Source organism: Pistacia vera, unplaced genomic scaffold (assembly GCF_008641045.1).
Source record: "Pistacia vera cultivar Batoury unplaced genomic scaffold, PisVer_v2 Contig521, whole genome shotgun sequence".
NCBI lineage: Eukaryota > Viridiplantae > Streptophyta > Magnoliopsida > Sapindales > Anacardiaceae > Pistacia > Pistacia vera.
The window spans coordinates 1106785-1122013 of NW_022196359.1; the positions used below are offsets into that span (position 1 = coordinate 1106785).

At 32.5% G+C, this 15229-nt stretch overlaps 1 protein-coding gene and 1 pseudogene across 1 annotated transcript; both read left to right on the forward strand.

Moving 5' to 3' along the window:
- Positions 1–7297: 7297 nt before the first annotated feature.
- On the forward strand, positions 7298–8811 carry LOC116106745 (annotated as a pseudogene).
- Positions 8812–13383: 4572 nt separating this feature from the next.
- LOC116106746 lies at positions 13384–15007 on the forward strand. Its single transcript, XM_031393072.1, has 6 exons — positions 13384–13513; positions 13610–13789; positions 14051–14134; positions 14250–14375; positions 14466–14534; positions 14661–15007. The coding sequence occupies exons 1-6, from the start codon at positions 13384–13386 to the stop codon at positions 14735–14737; spliced, it is 666 nt and encodes a 221-aa protein (XP_031248932.1). The 3' UTR covers positions 14738–15007.
- The last annotated feature ends 222 nt before the right edge of the window (positions 15008–15229 follow it).

Here is a 15229-nt window from a genome sequence, read left to right on the forward strand (position 1 = left end):
CAGGTTCAAGCTCGAACTCGTTCCTATAGAAATCAAGTCGAGCTCGATTAGCCAAAAACTCGGCCCTACTTGGCTCGATTACATCCCTAGCTTTGATGATCAACCATTAAAATTATAGGAAAGGAACAGTGTTTATGCTTTGCTAAAATTAAAAAAGGATGATGATCGGGTGGTTACTCAATCTTATCCTTACATTCTTGATGCTGAGGAGGAATTTGGCAAGCAAATACTGGAATTGCTAAATAAGCAACTAATACATGAAAGTGAAAGCCCTCACTCTTCACCAATATTCATGGTTATGAATAGAATTGAACGTGAAAGAGGAAAAACGCAGATGGTTATCGATTATGTGCAACTAAATAATAAAACCATTGGAGATGCTTGTAAGATACCTTGTTGGGATTTTCGCAAGTGTACGAAATCATGCAAGTAATAAAGTGTAAGAATACAGATGTCGAACCCAAGGGAATTACTATTATCAATTACCAAAATTTACTATCAATTTACTATTTGATTAATTGCAATTTTTATCAAGGAAAATCTAAACTAAATTAACAATTGAAATTAAAAGAAATCAACTAAAATAAATCTTTGGGTTTGATGCAAGATGACTAGACCTAAGGCATATATTTCACACTAACTCTTATTCATATGTATTGATCACTTATGTTAATTTTATTAAGTTCTTCCTAAAGGTCAAACTCCCTAAATTTCCAATAAATTTCTCTAAAAAATTATCAAATTAACTCCTAATTACTAACCTGAATTATCTCTAATCAAATTTAAGCAATTGGAAATCATTACACTCTATGGAGTTTACCAAAACCTCACAAGTCGTGGTAATCTATCTCTAGCGTTCGCTCAATCTATGATTTTGCTACCATAGATCAACTAAGCATCATCTCTCGATCTCAACTTAGTCCATTAATTCATTCAATTCTTGCGCCCTTAATAATTAGGCATAATAATAAAATTTAGAAAGAAATCTTAATAAAAATCAACATAAATAAATCAACACATAATCAAGAGATTGGGCTACATCTTAGCCTTAGAAAATGAAATTAGTTCATAATAAACATGAAAGAAACAATCATTTTTATTAAAATAATCAACATGAGTTTATAAGAGAGAAATAAGAAGAACTTTCCTATATTGTGAATCAAAGCTCCAGAAATTCTGACACTTTTCTTCTTTATAGGTTTTCCTTCTCTTATTCTCCCCAGAGAATTCCCCAAAATAATGCTAAAATACTTCTATTTATATCCCACAAGGGTTAGAGTTTTATTTTCCTTAATTCTATTTAGTTTAGGACTCTTAAACCCTATTTTCCTAATAAAAAACAGAAGAAAGATTTCCAGTTGTCATGACTATGCCCCGGCACTATGCTGTGGCACGGTTGATTCTGGACTAAGTGTGCTGCGGCATGGTGACAATTTTCTCTTCTTTAGTTCAAATCTCGCAATCATTCCCCAGTATTCTAGAGATGGTGATTTTGTAGCATGATAACGATAGAATCTGGAGAAGTGGTAAACATATGAAATGTAGCCCTTTAAATTAGCTTTGCAAAAGTCAAGCATTGTCTTAATCCAAGGTCTACAACTCAAGATATTATCAAAATACCAAGGTATGCTCAAATTGGAGCGTAATCTAGAGTTTCCTATTTATTTTAAAGCTCTATAACTTCTTCAATTCAACTCCGATTCTTGATCCATTTGTTTCTACTCGTCCCTCATTCTGTTGCTAATATGATTTTTCATTCGAGCATAACATTTAGCAGTAATAACCTAAAAAACACTCAAACACACCCGTGAACCCATAAAAGACAATTATGAAAATATTAAGCAACTTTACTGAATTAAACCTAATTTCTCACCAATAATCCCATAAACCACTGAGTAAATGTGTATTTTCAAACTTTTATCATACCTAACAAATCAGCTTTATTAAACAAAGCAAGGTTTGGAAAAGTCTTCTCAGAATTCGATTTAAAATCAGGATTTTGGCATATTAGAATGGAGTTGTTGAGCATGCCTTTGACGACATTCACTTGTCCAAAAGAATTTTTTGAATCGATAGTTTTGCCTTTTGGGCTTAAACATGCACCATCAATATTCTAAAGGAATATGGCTAAGGTTTTCTCTGATTTATCTAACCTGTTTGTGTAGTTTATATGGATAATGTACTGATATTCAGTAAAATTAGGGAAAAGCATAAAAATCATCTTAAACTAGTAAGCAAAAGGTTCCTTGATAGTGTCATTATTATGTTTGAACGAAAGATAGAATGGTGTAAGAACAAGGTAAAGTTCTTAGGCGTAGAGATATGCGAAGGAGGAATTCAACTCCAAGAACATATCTCGAAGAAATTGTTGGACTTTCCTAACGAAATGGAAGACAAACAGATGCTACAAAAATTTATTGGATTGGCCAATTACATGCCTGAATATGTTCCTAATCTCACAAATGTAATTAATGGTTTAATGCTGAAAGTTAGTAACAAAGTGCTATGGAATTGGATGCTTGAACGTACTAATTGTATTAAGTGGATAAAAACATGACAAAGCAATTGAAACCTTTAAAAATCCCAGAAGATGATGACAAACTTATTATTGAAAGTGATGCATCTAATCAGTATTGAGGAGGTGTGTTGAAGGCCAAGGGAAATACTGATAATATCAAACGAATTGTTCGATTTGCATCAGGAAAATTCTCAACTGCTTAAATAAACTATTATGTGCACAAAAAGGAAGTTCTAGTAGCCAAAGAATGTATTGAAAAATTTTGATATTCGTAATGAGTCAAGAATTTACTTTAAAGATAGATTCTAGATATTTAAAATCTTCTATGAAATTGTCTTTAAAGGATGATAAAACTAGGTTAAATAGATGACATGTTTGGTTTGCTAAGGATAGAATCAAATTTGAATATATATATCTAATTTTGTGGTTGATTTTTTGTCCAGGTCTATTCTTGAACATTCAATTACTCAAATCCATTTACAAAATGATAGCTGGAAATCCCTTCTCATGTTCCAAGTGCAAGAGAAAAGGACATCTGAGGAGAGATTGCCCTTCAAGAAAAACTTCGGTTTAGAAGGATACTACTCCTAAGTAGGTTCAAGAAGACAAACACAAGAGTCAAGACCATGACTCTAATACTTTTGAAGGAAGGAATCCAAAATTCCAGCGTTTGGAGACTTCTAAGAAGGAAAATAACTAGAAGACTTAGAACAACAAAAATTTATGTTGGTCTTGTAAAAAGATATGACATGAACGTAGTCAATGTCCACAGCACAAAGCTATAATCTCTGAGGCTTCGTCTTCTCACATTGCAAGCGTGGTGATTTCATAGCAGTGAATAGTTAACGTTGATGTTTGTGAGAGATTTGGCTTTCCTGAAAACTTGAAGTTAACTTCAGCAAGTCAAATGCTGTGGGAAAACTTGGAAGCTCAATGTAGAATTGCCTTGGCAATGGGTCAAGGATATGTAGAGCTCAATAGTTGTTTATAGAAGTTAGCCAGGAGGTTAGCATGGTTAGAAGCCAATAAGTTGTTTTACGAAGAAGAAGAAGAATTTAAAGGAAAAACTTCATTTTGTTAAGCAAAGATTCAAAAAGTCGAGGTAATGAGAAAATACCAATAAATTTTGACATGACCATTCTCAGACTCGAAAATCTGATTGATTTAATAGTAAAATTAAGAAAGACTGACGTGGTAGATCATGTTCAAGGGTTAATTGTCTATCCTAATGGAACTATGAATTGTACATCCCATGGAAAATCTTCAGAAAAGGGTTTTGCAGCAACCTTTTGCACAAGGGATGGCTTGATACAATGAAACAGATGTTCAAGAAGTAATGATGGACCCAAATATGCAGGCTGGACTTAACCCCTAGGCAGGTGAGGCCCTTGCCTAAAATGATTTTTTAATATATTTATAATTTTTCAATTCTCATCAATTCCACCATGTACTCGCCTATGACTATCTCTACCCAAAATTATTTTTTTAAGAGTTTTTTAATATATTTATAATTTCTCAATTCCCATCAATCCCACCATATGTCCGATCAGCCATGCCTATCTCTAAACTTAAAACACAATTGGCAACTCATTTTTTGGTTGAAAATTGAAACACCTTCACGCAACTCTCCAACTCTCAAATGTCAAATCACATCTCCTCTCTCCCCCAAATCGGAATCACCATCTCTTAGATAAACCTCATTTCATTTAAAGTTTTCTCATCTTTTACTGTTATTATTCTCAACTCAGTTTACTCTCTTGTCTCTCCTTTCTCATCTCTATTACGTAAATTTATCAAGTGAATGTGATTTATATTACTATTTTTATGCATAGTAATATTAAGAGCTTTAAATCATTTTACTTTTAGCATTCTCAACTGATTTTACTTTATATTTGATCAAGTGAATAAGTGATTTACATTATTATTTTTATGCAAGGTAATAATATAAGATTTTTGAGTATCAGCACAACAAAAAGCAAAATCAGGAGCATAAATCAGGTGCTAAAGTTCCTTCTTAATTTTTATAATTATTTTTATTTTAACAAAATAATATTTAGAGCTCTAAAGTATTTATTCTTTGAATATAGATGTCTACTAGGAAGTGTGAATCTGGATTTGAAAAAGGTTAGAAAAAAAAAAAAAAAAAGAATAGAAGAACTAATTCAATCCCAAAAAGGTGCACTGGATAAATTTGTTATTAACACAAAACACCAAATGCTAGAAAAACCAAATGAATGTTTAAATGAAAAATCAATTGAAAATTATGATGAAATTTTTAAAGATAACAATTCAAATTCATCAAATACTAGTGAAGAGTCTCATGAAAATTTAGGAGAATAAATTTCATTCGACAAAAATGAAAATATTAATGATAAAGATGAAACAACTATTAAAAATATTTATGACCCGGTACACTGGAATAATTTAGATACAAACTTATGTGATTTAGTAGTTGAGAAATGTCCAATTAGACAAATTTTAGATCTTCCAAGAGATGAAAATTCTACACGCTTTTCTATAATTCATTACATTCGAAAATTACCAAATGGAGAAAAACATGATAGAAAATGGCTAGTATATTCAAAAGAATTAAACAAAGTATTTTGTTTTTGTTGTAAATTATTTAGTTTAAAAGCAAATACAATTCAATTAGCAAGTGAAGGGTGTGGAGATTAGAAAAATCTTAGTGTCAAGCTTAAAAGTCACGAAACAAATAATGAACATGCTATAAATATGAACATTGGGTGATGTTGAGATGAGATTGCTTAAAAACAAAACAATTGATAAATATTTACAAGAGAAAATAAATAAAGAGAAAGAGCATTGGAAGGATGTACTATTAAGAATTATTGCAGTTGTAAAAAATCTTTCAAAAAATAATTTGGCATTTCCTGGTACAAATGAGAAGATTTATCAAGAAAATAATAGAAATTTTTTGAGTTTAATTGAAATGATTGCTGAGTTTGATCCAATAATGCAAGAACACCTTAGACGTATTCAAAATGGAGAAATTCATACTCATTATCTTGGTCATAATATACAAAATGAGTTGATAAATATTTTAGCATTAGAAATAAGAAATAAGAACTACCTTATTAAAAAAAATCAAAGAATCAAAATATTTTTCAGTTATACTTGATGTACCCCAATACAAGTCATCAAGAACAAATGTCACTTATATTAAAATGTGTGATATTTCAATAAGTCCAATAAAAATAGAAGAGTACTTTATAGATTTTATAAAAGTGGATGATATTTCTGGTAAGGTCTTTTTAATATTCTCAAAGTAATTAAAAAATCTTGAACTTGATGTAAATAATGTGAGAGGACAGGATATGATAATGGGTCTAATATGAAAGGTAAAAATAAGGTGTGCAAAAAAGATATTGATAGATATAAATTCTGAGCATTATACACATGTGGTTGTCCAATCTTAATTTAGTTCTTTGTAATGGCTATTCATGTTCTAATGCTATTACATTTTTTGGAGTGACACAATGTATATACTCATTATTTTCTTCTTCTACAAAACGATGGAAATTTTGCAAGACCATGTTTCTAATTTGACACTTAAGCATTACACAAACAGTTGGGAAGCGTGTTGAAAGTGTTAAAGCAATAAAATAAGCTCCACAAATAAGAGGCTTGATATCAATTAGTAGAAACTAGTGAAGATCTAAAACAAAAAATGAAGTATTTCTTTAGTAACATATGAGATTGAAAATTTTGAGTCTATTAGCATGAATATTTGGTATGAATTGTTATTTGCTATTAATACGGTTAGTAAATATTTACAATCTAAAAATATGGACATATTGTTGCAACAGATCAGTTGAAATGTCTTGTTTCATTTTTTGAAAAATATAGAGAAAATGGGTTTACATCTTCTATGATTTCTACTAAAGAGATTGCAAGCAAATGAATATAGAATCAAAATTTCATGAAAAACGTATAATAAGAAAAAAAAACAATTTGATGAGAATAAAAAGTAGGATGAAATTGTTGCTGATGAATCTTTTAGAATAAATTATTTCACATATTTAGTTGATTCATGCATTTCCTCACTTCAAAGTGGGTTTGAACAATTAAATATATATAATAACTTTGGTTTCATTTATAATATAGAAAAGTAAAATTGCTTGATGATGGTAGTTTGCAGAAACATTGTTTAAATCTTGAAAACTTTTAAAACATGTCATGCTCTCTGATATTAATGGTTTATTGATTTATTCAGAATTAAAAGTTTTAAAAGAAATTATAAACGTGGAAATTAAAACACGCTTGAGATACTAGATTTATAAAAAGGTGAATTCTTTTCCAAATGCATGATAACTTATAGAATACTATTAACTATTCAGTAGAAAGAGTTTTTCAAAATTAATTAATAAAATCTTATTTGCGTTCAACTATGTCACAAGAAAGATTAGTAATTTGCTATATTATCAATTGAAAAGATTTGGTTTCTAAACTTGAATATAAAAATTTAATTAGTGATTTTGCATTCAAAAGGCAAGAAAATAAATTTGAAATAATTTTTTAATATATGCTTAATATTAGAAGGCCACTAAAAAACTCTTGCCTAAGGTCACAAATATTGAGACGGCCCTTCAAATATGTCAGATGTAGTGAAAAACCCTCTACGTATTAAATTGATGGGTGAACACCAATACTTGCATGATCACTTCCTCATGCAAGAAACTATAATATTCAGCCTCTGCATACTGAGAGTTTCTAGTAGGAGAACCATGGTATCAGGTGCTGATAGATAGCAAGGCAACTATGGGCTCTTATGCTTTGAAGAACTCCACCATAAGGAAGAAAAAGACTGTACTAGAGTTCATAGCATGACCGAGAAGCCCAAGGAAATTGCACTTTTGGGACTTCATGAACCTATAGATAGGCGCAAATCAGTTAATGAGACCCAAAGGATGAAGATTTGGTAAACTAGAAAGACCAATACGTTCACGCTAATGTATATAAAAAAAAAAAAGCGAAAGTGATACATGGTTGTTCAGATGTTTGGCGACACTCTTGATGATTCTATTATTTTAACTTATTTGACCTTAATGGTGAATTCTTATTAGATTGCTTATCTTTTGCTTTATCCTTTTATCGAATTAAATTCTTTTGAAGTGGAAGCCTTATAAAAGAGAGATTTATGTACATATAAGGTAGAGAAAAATTACTAATATTTCTGGTTTTAACAAAGTTTATTCTCTTGAAATCTTACTGTTTATTTCTAATATATTTAACTGCATACCAAGAGAACTTTTAAGAAGAATTATTCAATAATTAAAAGAAAGAGAAAACTTATTCAGATATTAACTTTTTCTTAAAATTAGAATATGTTTCTCCTCTCAAATTAATAACTGGAGTTATTAATTTTCATAATAATATCATGGTATTTTATGAGGGTTAAGTAAATGGTATCAGCATGTATACACTTGGAATTTATTTCAATCTAAATAATTAATCAATTAATTAATTAATAATTCTAGATTATAAACCAAACCGGGACGCAATCAACTCCGAAAATTCCTTCCAGCCACCCTGTTTCACCTTAAACCTACGGCCTACACCTTTCTACTAAACCAAAACTAAGATTCTCTTAAACCTACAACTTCCTGCGCAAGACAAAGATCAACTCCTCTTCATGGCAGATTCAGCTAACGAAGAACAAAGCACCGTCAATACCACCCCTACCAGCAATTCAAATACCCATCGAAAACCTCTACAATCTCCCAACTTCCCCGAATACCTCTTCCCCGAAGAGTCCCTAAATGCTCGCCGATCCTGGGGCGAGAATCTCCAATACTACACGGTTGCGGCTACTTACCGGCGCCCTTGTGGGCGCCATCAAAGGCTCCGTTCACGGCTTGCGCCAATCCGAGCCCTCTGACTCGCTCAAGCTCCGGGTCAATCGTGTTCTAACTCGGGCGGGCAAGGGGTCGGCGGTTCGGGAACTCGCTGGGTGTTCTTGGGTTGATTTTCGCTGGATTGGGAAAGTGGGTTGGTGAGTTTGAGAGATAAAGATGATTGTGAACACTGTTGTGGCTGGGCTTGGTACTGGGGCCATTTATCGGGCTGCGGGTGGGGTCCGGTCAGCGGCGATCGCGGGGGCCATTGGTGGCGTCACGGCGGCGGCTGCAGTGGCTGGGAAGCAGGCTGTTAAGAGATATGTGCCCATAAACAGAATCGGTCATTCGGGGGTTTTAGGAGAGTTTGGTTTGATGGGTGATTTTGTAATGAAATTTGTCGACTTGGTTTTTAATCGAAAAATCTTGTATCTGTAATTTTGATTTCAATGAATTGCTAAATATTAACCAGATAGTGGCTAGTTAATTATTTATATGTTGTTTGAAAACTGCTTGATTACAATGTGATGTTTTATTTTAATTATCCCTGATGATTGGAATTTATATAGCAGTGTGCAGAAGTTTACAGGCTTATTATTTTATGCAGACTTGACTTGATTTCTTCTTCCCACTTAAATTGTGCGCTATGAATTTGATTGAGAAGTTGAGGACAATGGCTTTGAGTTGGACTAAAATAAGAATGATTGGCAGTCAGGGAGCTTTTAGCAGAACCAGCAGCTGCAGTAATGGTGACTTCTTAGGTAACTTAATCAAAGTTATTAAGTAGTATTACTAAATACTTAATTAAAGCATTGTTTTACTGATGTTGTTAGTTTAAGAATCTGGGATTTTCTTCGCGAATAATTTTTTGTGTGTTATGGTGTGGCTCATAATTAATATAAGGTAAACCAAATTCTACTACGTTGATGTTCATAATCAGATAATCTTTGTGATGAATGAGAGATTAGTTGTTTCTTAAAAAAGATTTCTGTTTATTGATTCGATTAGTGTATTAACTGATTGAATTAATAGAACTGTAGTTTGAGAGAGGATTAATGAGTAAATTATGTAACTCATTAACATTATTTGACATTAATTTTTTGTAACTTATGTTTCACTGTCTCCTTGATGAATATATAAATTTCCCAGAAAATACCAAGTGCAGCCCCCAGTGAAGATGAAGATGATCAATGGTGTGTCCTTATTTCGGAAGAAAGTAAAGCCCAATCTCCAAAGCTACAAGAAAGCTGAGGATTAATTAAGAGATGAATTGCAGAAAATAGTTGCATGGTGCTAGTTGGTTGCATTGTTTGCAGTAGTTATTGTGAGTATCGAGTTGATTATGAGAGAGAAGCTCTTCAAGAAAGCCACAATACATGTTACGATTATTGTCGAAGAGAGCTCACGGAAAGTGCTTTTACTTGCACAATCTTCTGTTTTTATAAATGTGCACCTACACTCGGTGGGTAACTGCATTTGGTAATTGAAACTAGTTTTCCTTTGCTTTTACCATTTTTTTCTCGATATGTATAAATACATAGATGAGATGGAACTTAGTTACGTTTTAGGTATATTCCAGTGTTGTTTCTTTATAAATATACAAGAACTGTGAAAACAATGAATAGTTCTGCAATTCTTTTTAGAGAATGTACAGAAGATAATTACAATGGTTGATTGATCTAATAGATTAAGTAGGTTGCATGTTACTGCCAGGAAATATTCAGGAGAAGGCCAATCCATGCATATATCATATATACTCAACCACTTACCTATTATACTTTGTATCTAAAATATGACTGTTAGAAAGGTTCTTTTAATTTTGAGATTTTCTTTTGCTTTTGATTATTAGTATAAAGATGTACATCTATATTGGAGTTTATAAGGCCATTTAATAGTAATTTGTATCTCGTTCATCAATTTACGGTCTTTTAGTTGCTTATGTATTAATGAGAACTAGCACAAACCTTTTTTTTTTTTTTTTTTTTTTTTTTCTTTTAAGAGTGTTTGACTAGCTTATAGTACCTCAACAATACTTCGGGATCTTGGAATTACCGGTTGGATAAAAACTCAGTGGCTACCTTTAGTAACGAAAAGAGATTCGAATCATGACCTCTTAATAATATATCCAAGAGTCTTATCGAACTACTTAATCACTCAAGGTGTAGCCAACTCATTGCTCTCCTGAGGTTTGGTCATTAGCCCTATTTCATATACTAGAAATCACCCCCCTAAACCAAACTTCCGTTAGTGAGCATAAACGGTTGAGGGCAAAAGAGAGTTCCTAACATTCATGATCCAGCACCATCGTCACTCTCTAACCACACAAAACACCCAGCATGGAAATTGAAAATACCTCGTTGCAAATCTACTATCTCTATGTTTACATGCAACTCAATTCATGTTCATGCCACCACTCTTACCATTCATTTCCCTAACTCGTTGAACTCTATTGTATTTATTGTTTTGACTTTTCTTATGGTAAAATCATTTGTGGCTTCTACGAAAAGAGAGAAAAGAGAAAGGAACTTATTTCCTACTTTCGAGGGTCTGTTTTTTATTACAACCTAACGCTTCTCACTAAAGTCCATCAATTTGGGGGAGATTACTAGTATTTAAATGGCAAGACCTTAAGATAACAACCAAAAGTTCAGGGGTGATGATGTCTTTCTCTAAACTATAGCACCTTCCAAAACTTAGGATGAACACCACTCTATTCAGGTAGATTTCCGAAGGGTAATTTTAATAAACTTCAAGTCTAATCTGATCCAAAAATATAAAAATCGCAAGGAGAACTACTCTCAAGACCCTACTTTAGAAAGTAAAATAAAATTAGAATAATATTAATTTAATTTAACATAGTATTTTGTTAATTTAAAATATTGAGTAAACAATTTTCCACCAGTTCTAATGACTTTCCATCCAAAAAGTTAAAATAACACTTTCCACCAAAGTTAATATTTTGTTATTACCAAAGCAATTTGGCCGAGACGAGTGGCGAAAAATTTCTCTGTCACACCATTTGAACCTCCAATCTCATATTTACAAAATCTTTCACTCGTATCTGATTTCTCGTGATTGTTGGTCACCATAAAGCTAGATTTTCTATTCTTAACTGATTACTGATTCGAAAGGAATATTCAATCTAACCACATTCAATAACTCTCACTCTACAACACCCTCTCACCTTAGCTCCTGTAACTTGCGAAAATGATGAAAAAGTGAGATTTTTGGATATTAACGAAATGCAAACTTTGGGAGGAAAAGTGGTATTTTGAAACTTTTTGTGTGGGAAAGGTTATCAAGCCAAACCTTGGGTGGGAAGAAATCGTTTACTCTTAAATAATTTGGGGTCAATTCACCAACCCCTTTCACAATTATATAAATTAACTTGTGATTTTTTATTATTATATGCACTAAACACATCAAATTCTTAGAATTCGTACGTTTGTCAAATTTAGGTGTCACTAACTAACTACTCCTCCATATATATATATTAATCTTTTGTAATATATCTATTTCTTGACCTATTCATTTCAAAAGCAATAATATTATAAATGAAATGATAAACTTGCAATATTCAACGAAGAATAAACTTATTGAAAATTATATTATAATATTCCATGTTTCAATTATATTGATACCTAACTGGGTTTCACGTTCGCTTTGAGAACTACTGGATTGATACACAATACCATATTTCATATAAAAAAAAAAAAAAAAAAAAAAAAAAACCACTCTTCTTTTCAAAAAATAATGCTTTAAAATTATTGATAGGGTGACTACGTGTTTTGTTAATTCTCCACTATGCCATCATGTTGTTGACTTGGTATGCCTAATGACATTCAAGTCCAAATTGTTCATCCGGGACATTATCATCTTGGGATTTTCTACTCAAATTTCTGTTTTAGTGAAAAGAAATTCTGTTGAAAGTGTGGTTGAGACCTGTAGAAAAGCACTTCCAAGTTCAAATTTTGCAGTACAAAGCAATTTTCTTGTAATAGTTGTCTAGTTTATGACTTCATTTATGGCTCATATCATGGTAATTCCCAATCCCAGTTTGTGTCAAAACTGATATGATGAATCAAGAATTTGAGTAGATCCTGAGAGAAAAATGGAAATGCAGAAAAAAATATGAGGCCTCTTGTTTTACTCATACAAAAGGATAGTTCTATGATGAAGGAAATACTCTTATCTATTTCTAAAAGTTACTGTTGCATGGTATAGCTAAAGACAAACATAATAAACAAAGAAAACATTTGTGATTGTTTCGCAACATCTGCAAATTCGTCTGTCTGTCGCCATCTGATAATGCGAAATAGGAATGAATCTTGCAACTTAAGAAACAAGTAAATCTTGTTTTTCAAGAAAACATTATATATAGATATATATTAGTCTCCACAACGAAATTCAAAAACTTGAGCATAAGCATAAGAGAAGATATTGCTCCACATGGCAATTTACCTTCAGTCCTTATTAGAATTAGGAAACCTCTATGTCGTGCCGACCTCTTGTCATTTTAAATATGTTGAAGTTTACATACAACTCACAATTCTAACAACCCTTCTCAACTTGTAAAAAACTAGATATATTTAGTAGAATTAAAGAACATTTAAGGGAATAAATATGTTATGTGTAATCTTACCTGAATGTGACAGCATCTTTTGATCTGAAGCATATTGTGACAGAGAAGAAATTCCAATATGATAATATTAAGAACACCAATAATTGATTGACATATTCAAACTGCAATATTTAAACAATAAACAATAGAAAATTTCAAACATAAGAAAAGAATTGATTACTGAATTCTGCAGAAGCTTCCACAATGTCAAATTTCTTCACTTTGATCTTTGAAATTAAGATAATTTATGTGCAAAGAGAAGTTCAATATTTCTAGTTTTATATGTGTGTCTTTGTATATATAGATAAATGTAAAGACTTGCCTCAACCTCCTCTGCAGAGCCTCTCTTTCCTGTCTTGGCGAAAGAAAAAATGTCTTCTTTCAGAGTCATGGCTTTTCTAGCTGTTCTCGTAGTGTTGCTACCTATGACTGCTCTCGGGGGCGGGGGTGGGGGCCCTGGGGGCCATGGGGACGGCTGGGGTTTTGATTATTTGTCTCCAGCTTATCCTCCATTCTCTGGTACAACATCTGCCTCTCTCTCTCTCTCTCTGTATGATATACAATTATATACATGGGTTTACATGTACAGATACTTGTTGCTTTTGTGAATTACAGAGAATCCCTGTGACATGGTGGAATGTGGAAAGGGAACATGCAAATCAAATGCCACTTTTCCGTACAACTATGTCTGTGAATGTGAACCTGGTTGGAAGAGAGCTGAGGATGATGATGACATATACGATTTTGATTTTAAAAGATCTCGTCACTTTTTCCTCCCCTGCATAATTCCAAACTGTAAGCTCTTTCTTGTACTTAATGTCTTTAAACTGTACGGGAAGTGATTTTGCCATGTTATCTTTCTGATATTATATGCACGGAATATTTTCTGAATTAACAAACAATCCTTTACAAAGCTGTAAACAAAACAATATTTCATATTTAAATTAAGAGTGCTCAGTACCTTATGTGCAGCTAGATGAAGACTGGAGTGACATCAGAGACTAAATTTGCAATTTTTCAAGAAGTAATATCGACTTTTTCTTTGGTTCTTTTCAGGTACTCTTAACTATGGTACCTGCCAGCCAGCTCCACCACCAGTTCCTGAGAAAACATTTCCTACCAATTTTTCTACCTTTGACCGTAAACCACATACGAACATCTCTTCTCATTATCATCCCCTCAATCTTTTATGTTTCTTTATCTTGTGTTCCCAGTCATCACTTCATTTTTTCTTTCACGTTGTACCTGTTTGTAGCTTGCAATTGGGTCTACTGTGGAGAAGGCACATGCAAAAAGACGACCACTTACAAACACACATGTGAATGCAATCCTGGGTTCTCTAATCTTCTCAACATATCTTATTATCCATGCTACAGCAACTGTAAGAACATAAACATGATGTTTTACTAACAAATACATAACAATTTAACAATCTGAAAAACTAATTTGAGAAACAATTTCGAATTCTTAGGTACACTGGGATCTGATTGTTCGGCTCTCGGGATTACAGCTTCAAATGATCAAACAAGTGCAAATCACGGTGAGATGGACTGCAAATCGGACATTAAACTTCTTTTTCTTCCCCTGAAAAATTATGAAACATTATCCAAAGCCAAGGTATATCCAATGATCAAATTCTGATCCTTTTTCCTTCTCTTGCTTTCAGGTACCTCACTTCTACCGGGAAAGTTCCATTTGATGACCATATTGATGATGTTCATTGCTATGGCTCTGTGGAAGTAGGATACAATCTGATGGGTCAGATCTAGGCTACCAGACTCTAGTCTCTTCGTGGAGACTTTACCATACTAGGATATATTCATTTGGTGCATCGTTCTTTTAATTCTTCATGCGTATTCTTGTTTATAAATTCAGTTTGAATAAATAAGTCAGGTACTGGCCTAGATGGAGAACGATTGTTGTATACAGAACACTATAGAATTAGAGTTTTAAGTATATATGATTGTTTTGTTTATGTATCATATCATTAATGATTGTTTTGTTTATGTATCATCTCTGAGCTTGAATTATGCTTTATATATCTTACTCTTGTCATCCTTTTTTGTTTGGAAATCAAATGAACTGTCTGGGGAGAAGATAACAAGATTGAGATAACTTCAAATGAAACAATCAGTTTAAACAAAACTTCTGCATGTATATAAACCATATGTCTTCTGAGGCAATTGACTGTAATGAGCTAATGACCCCAAGATAAAGTAGTGGCCTATTTTAGAG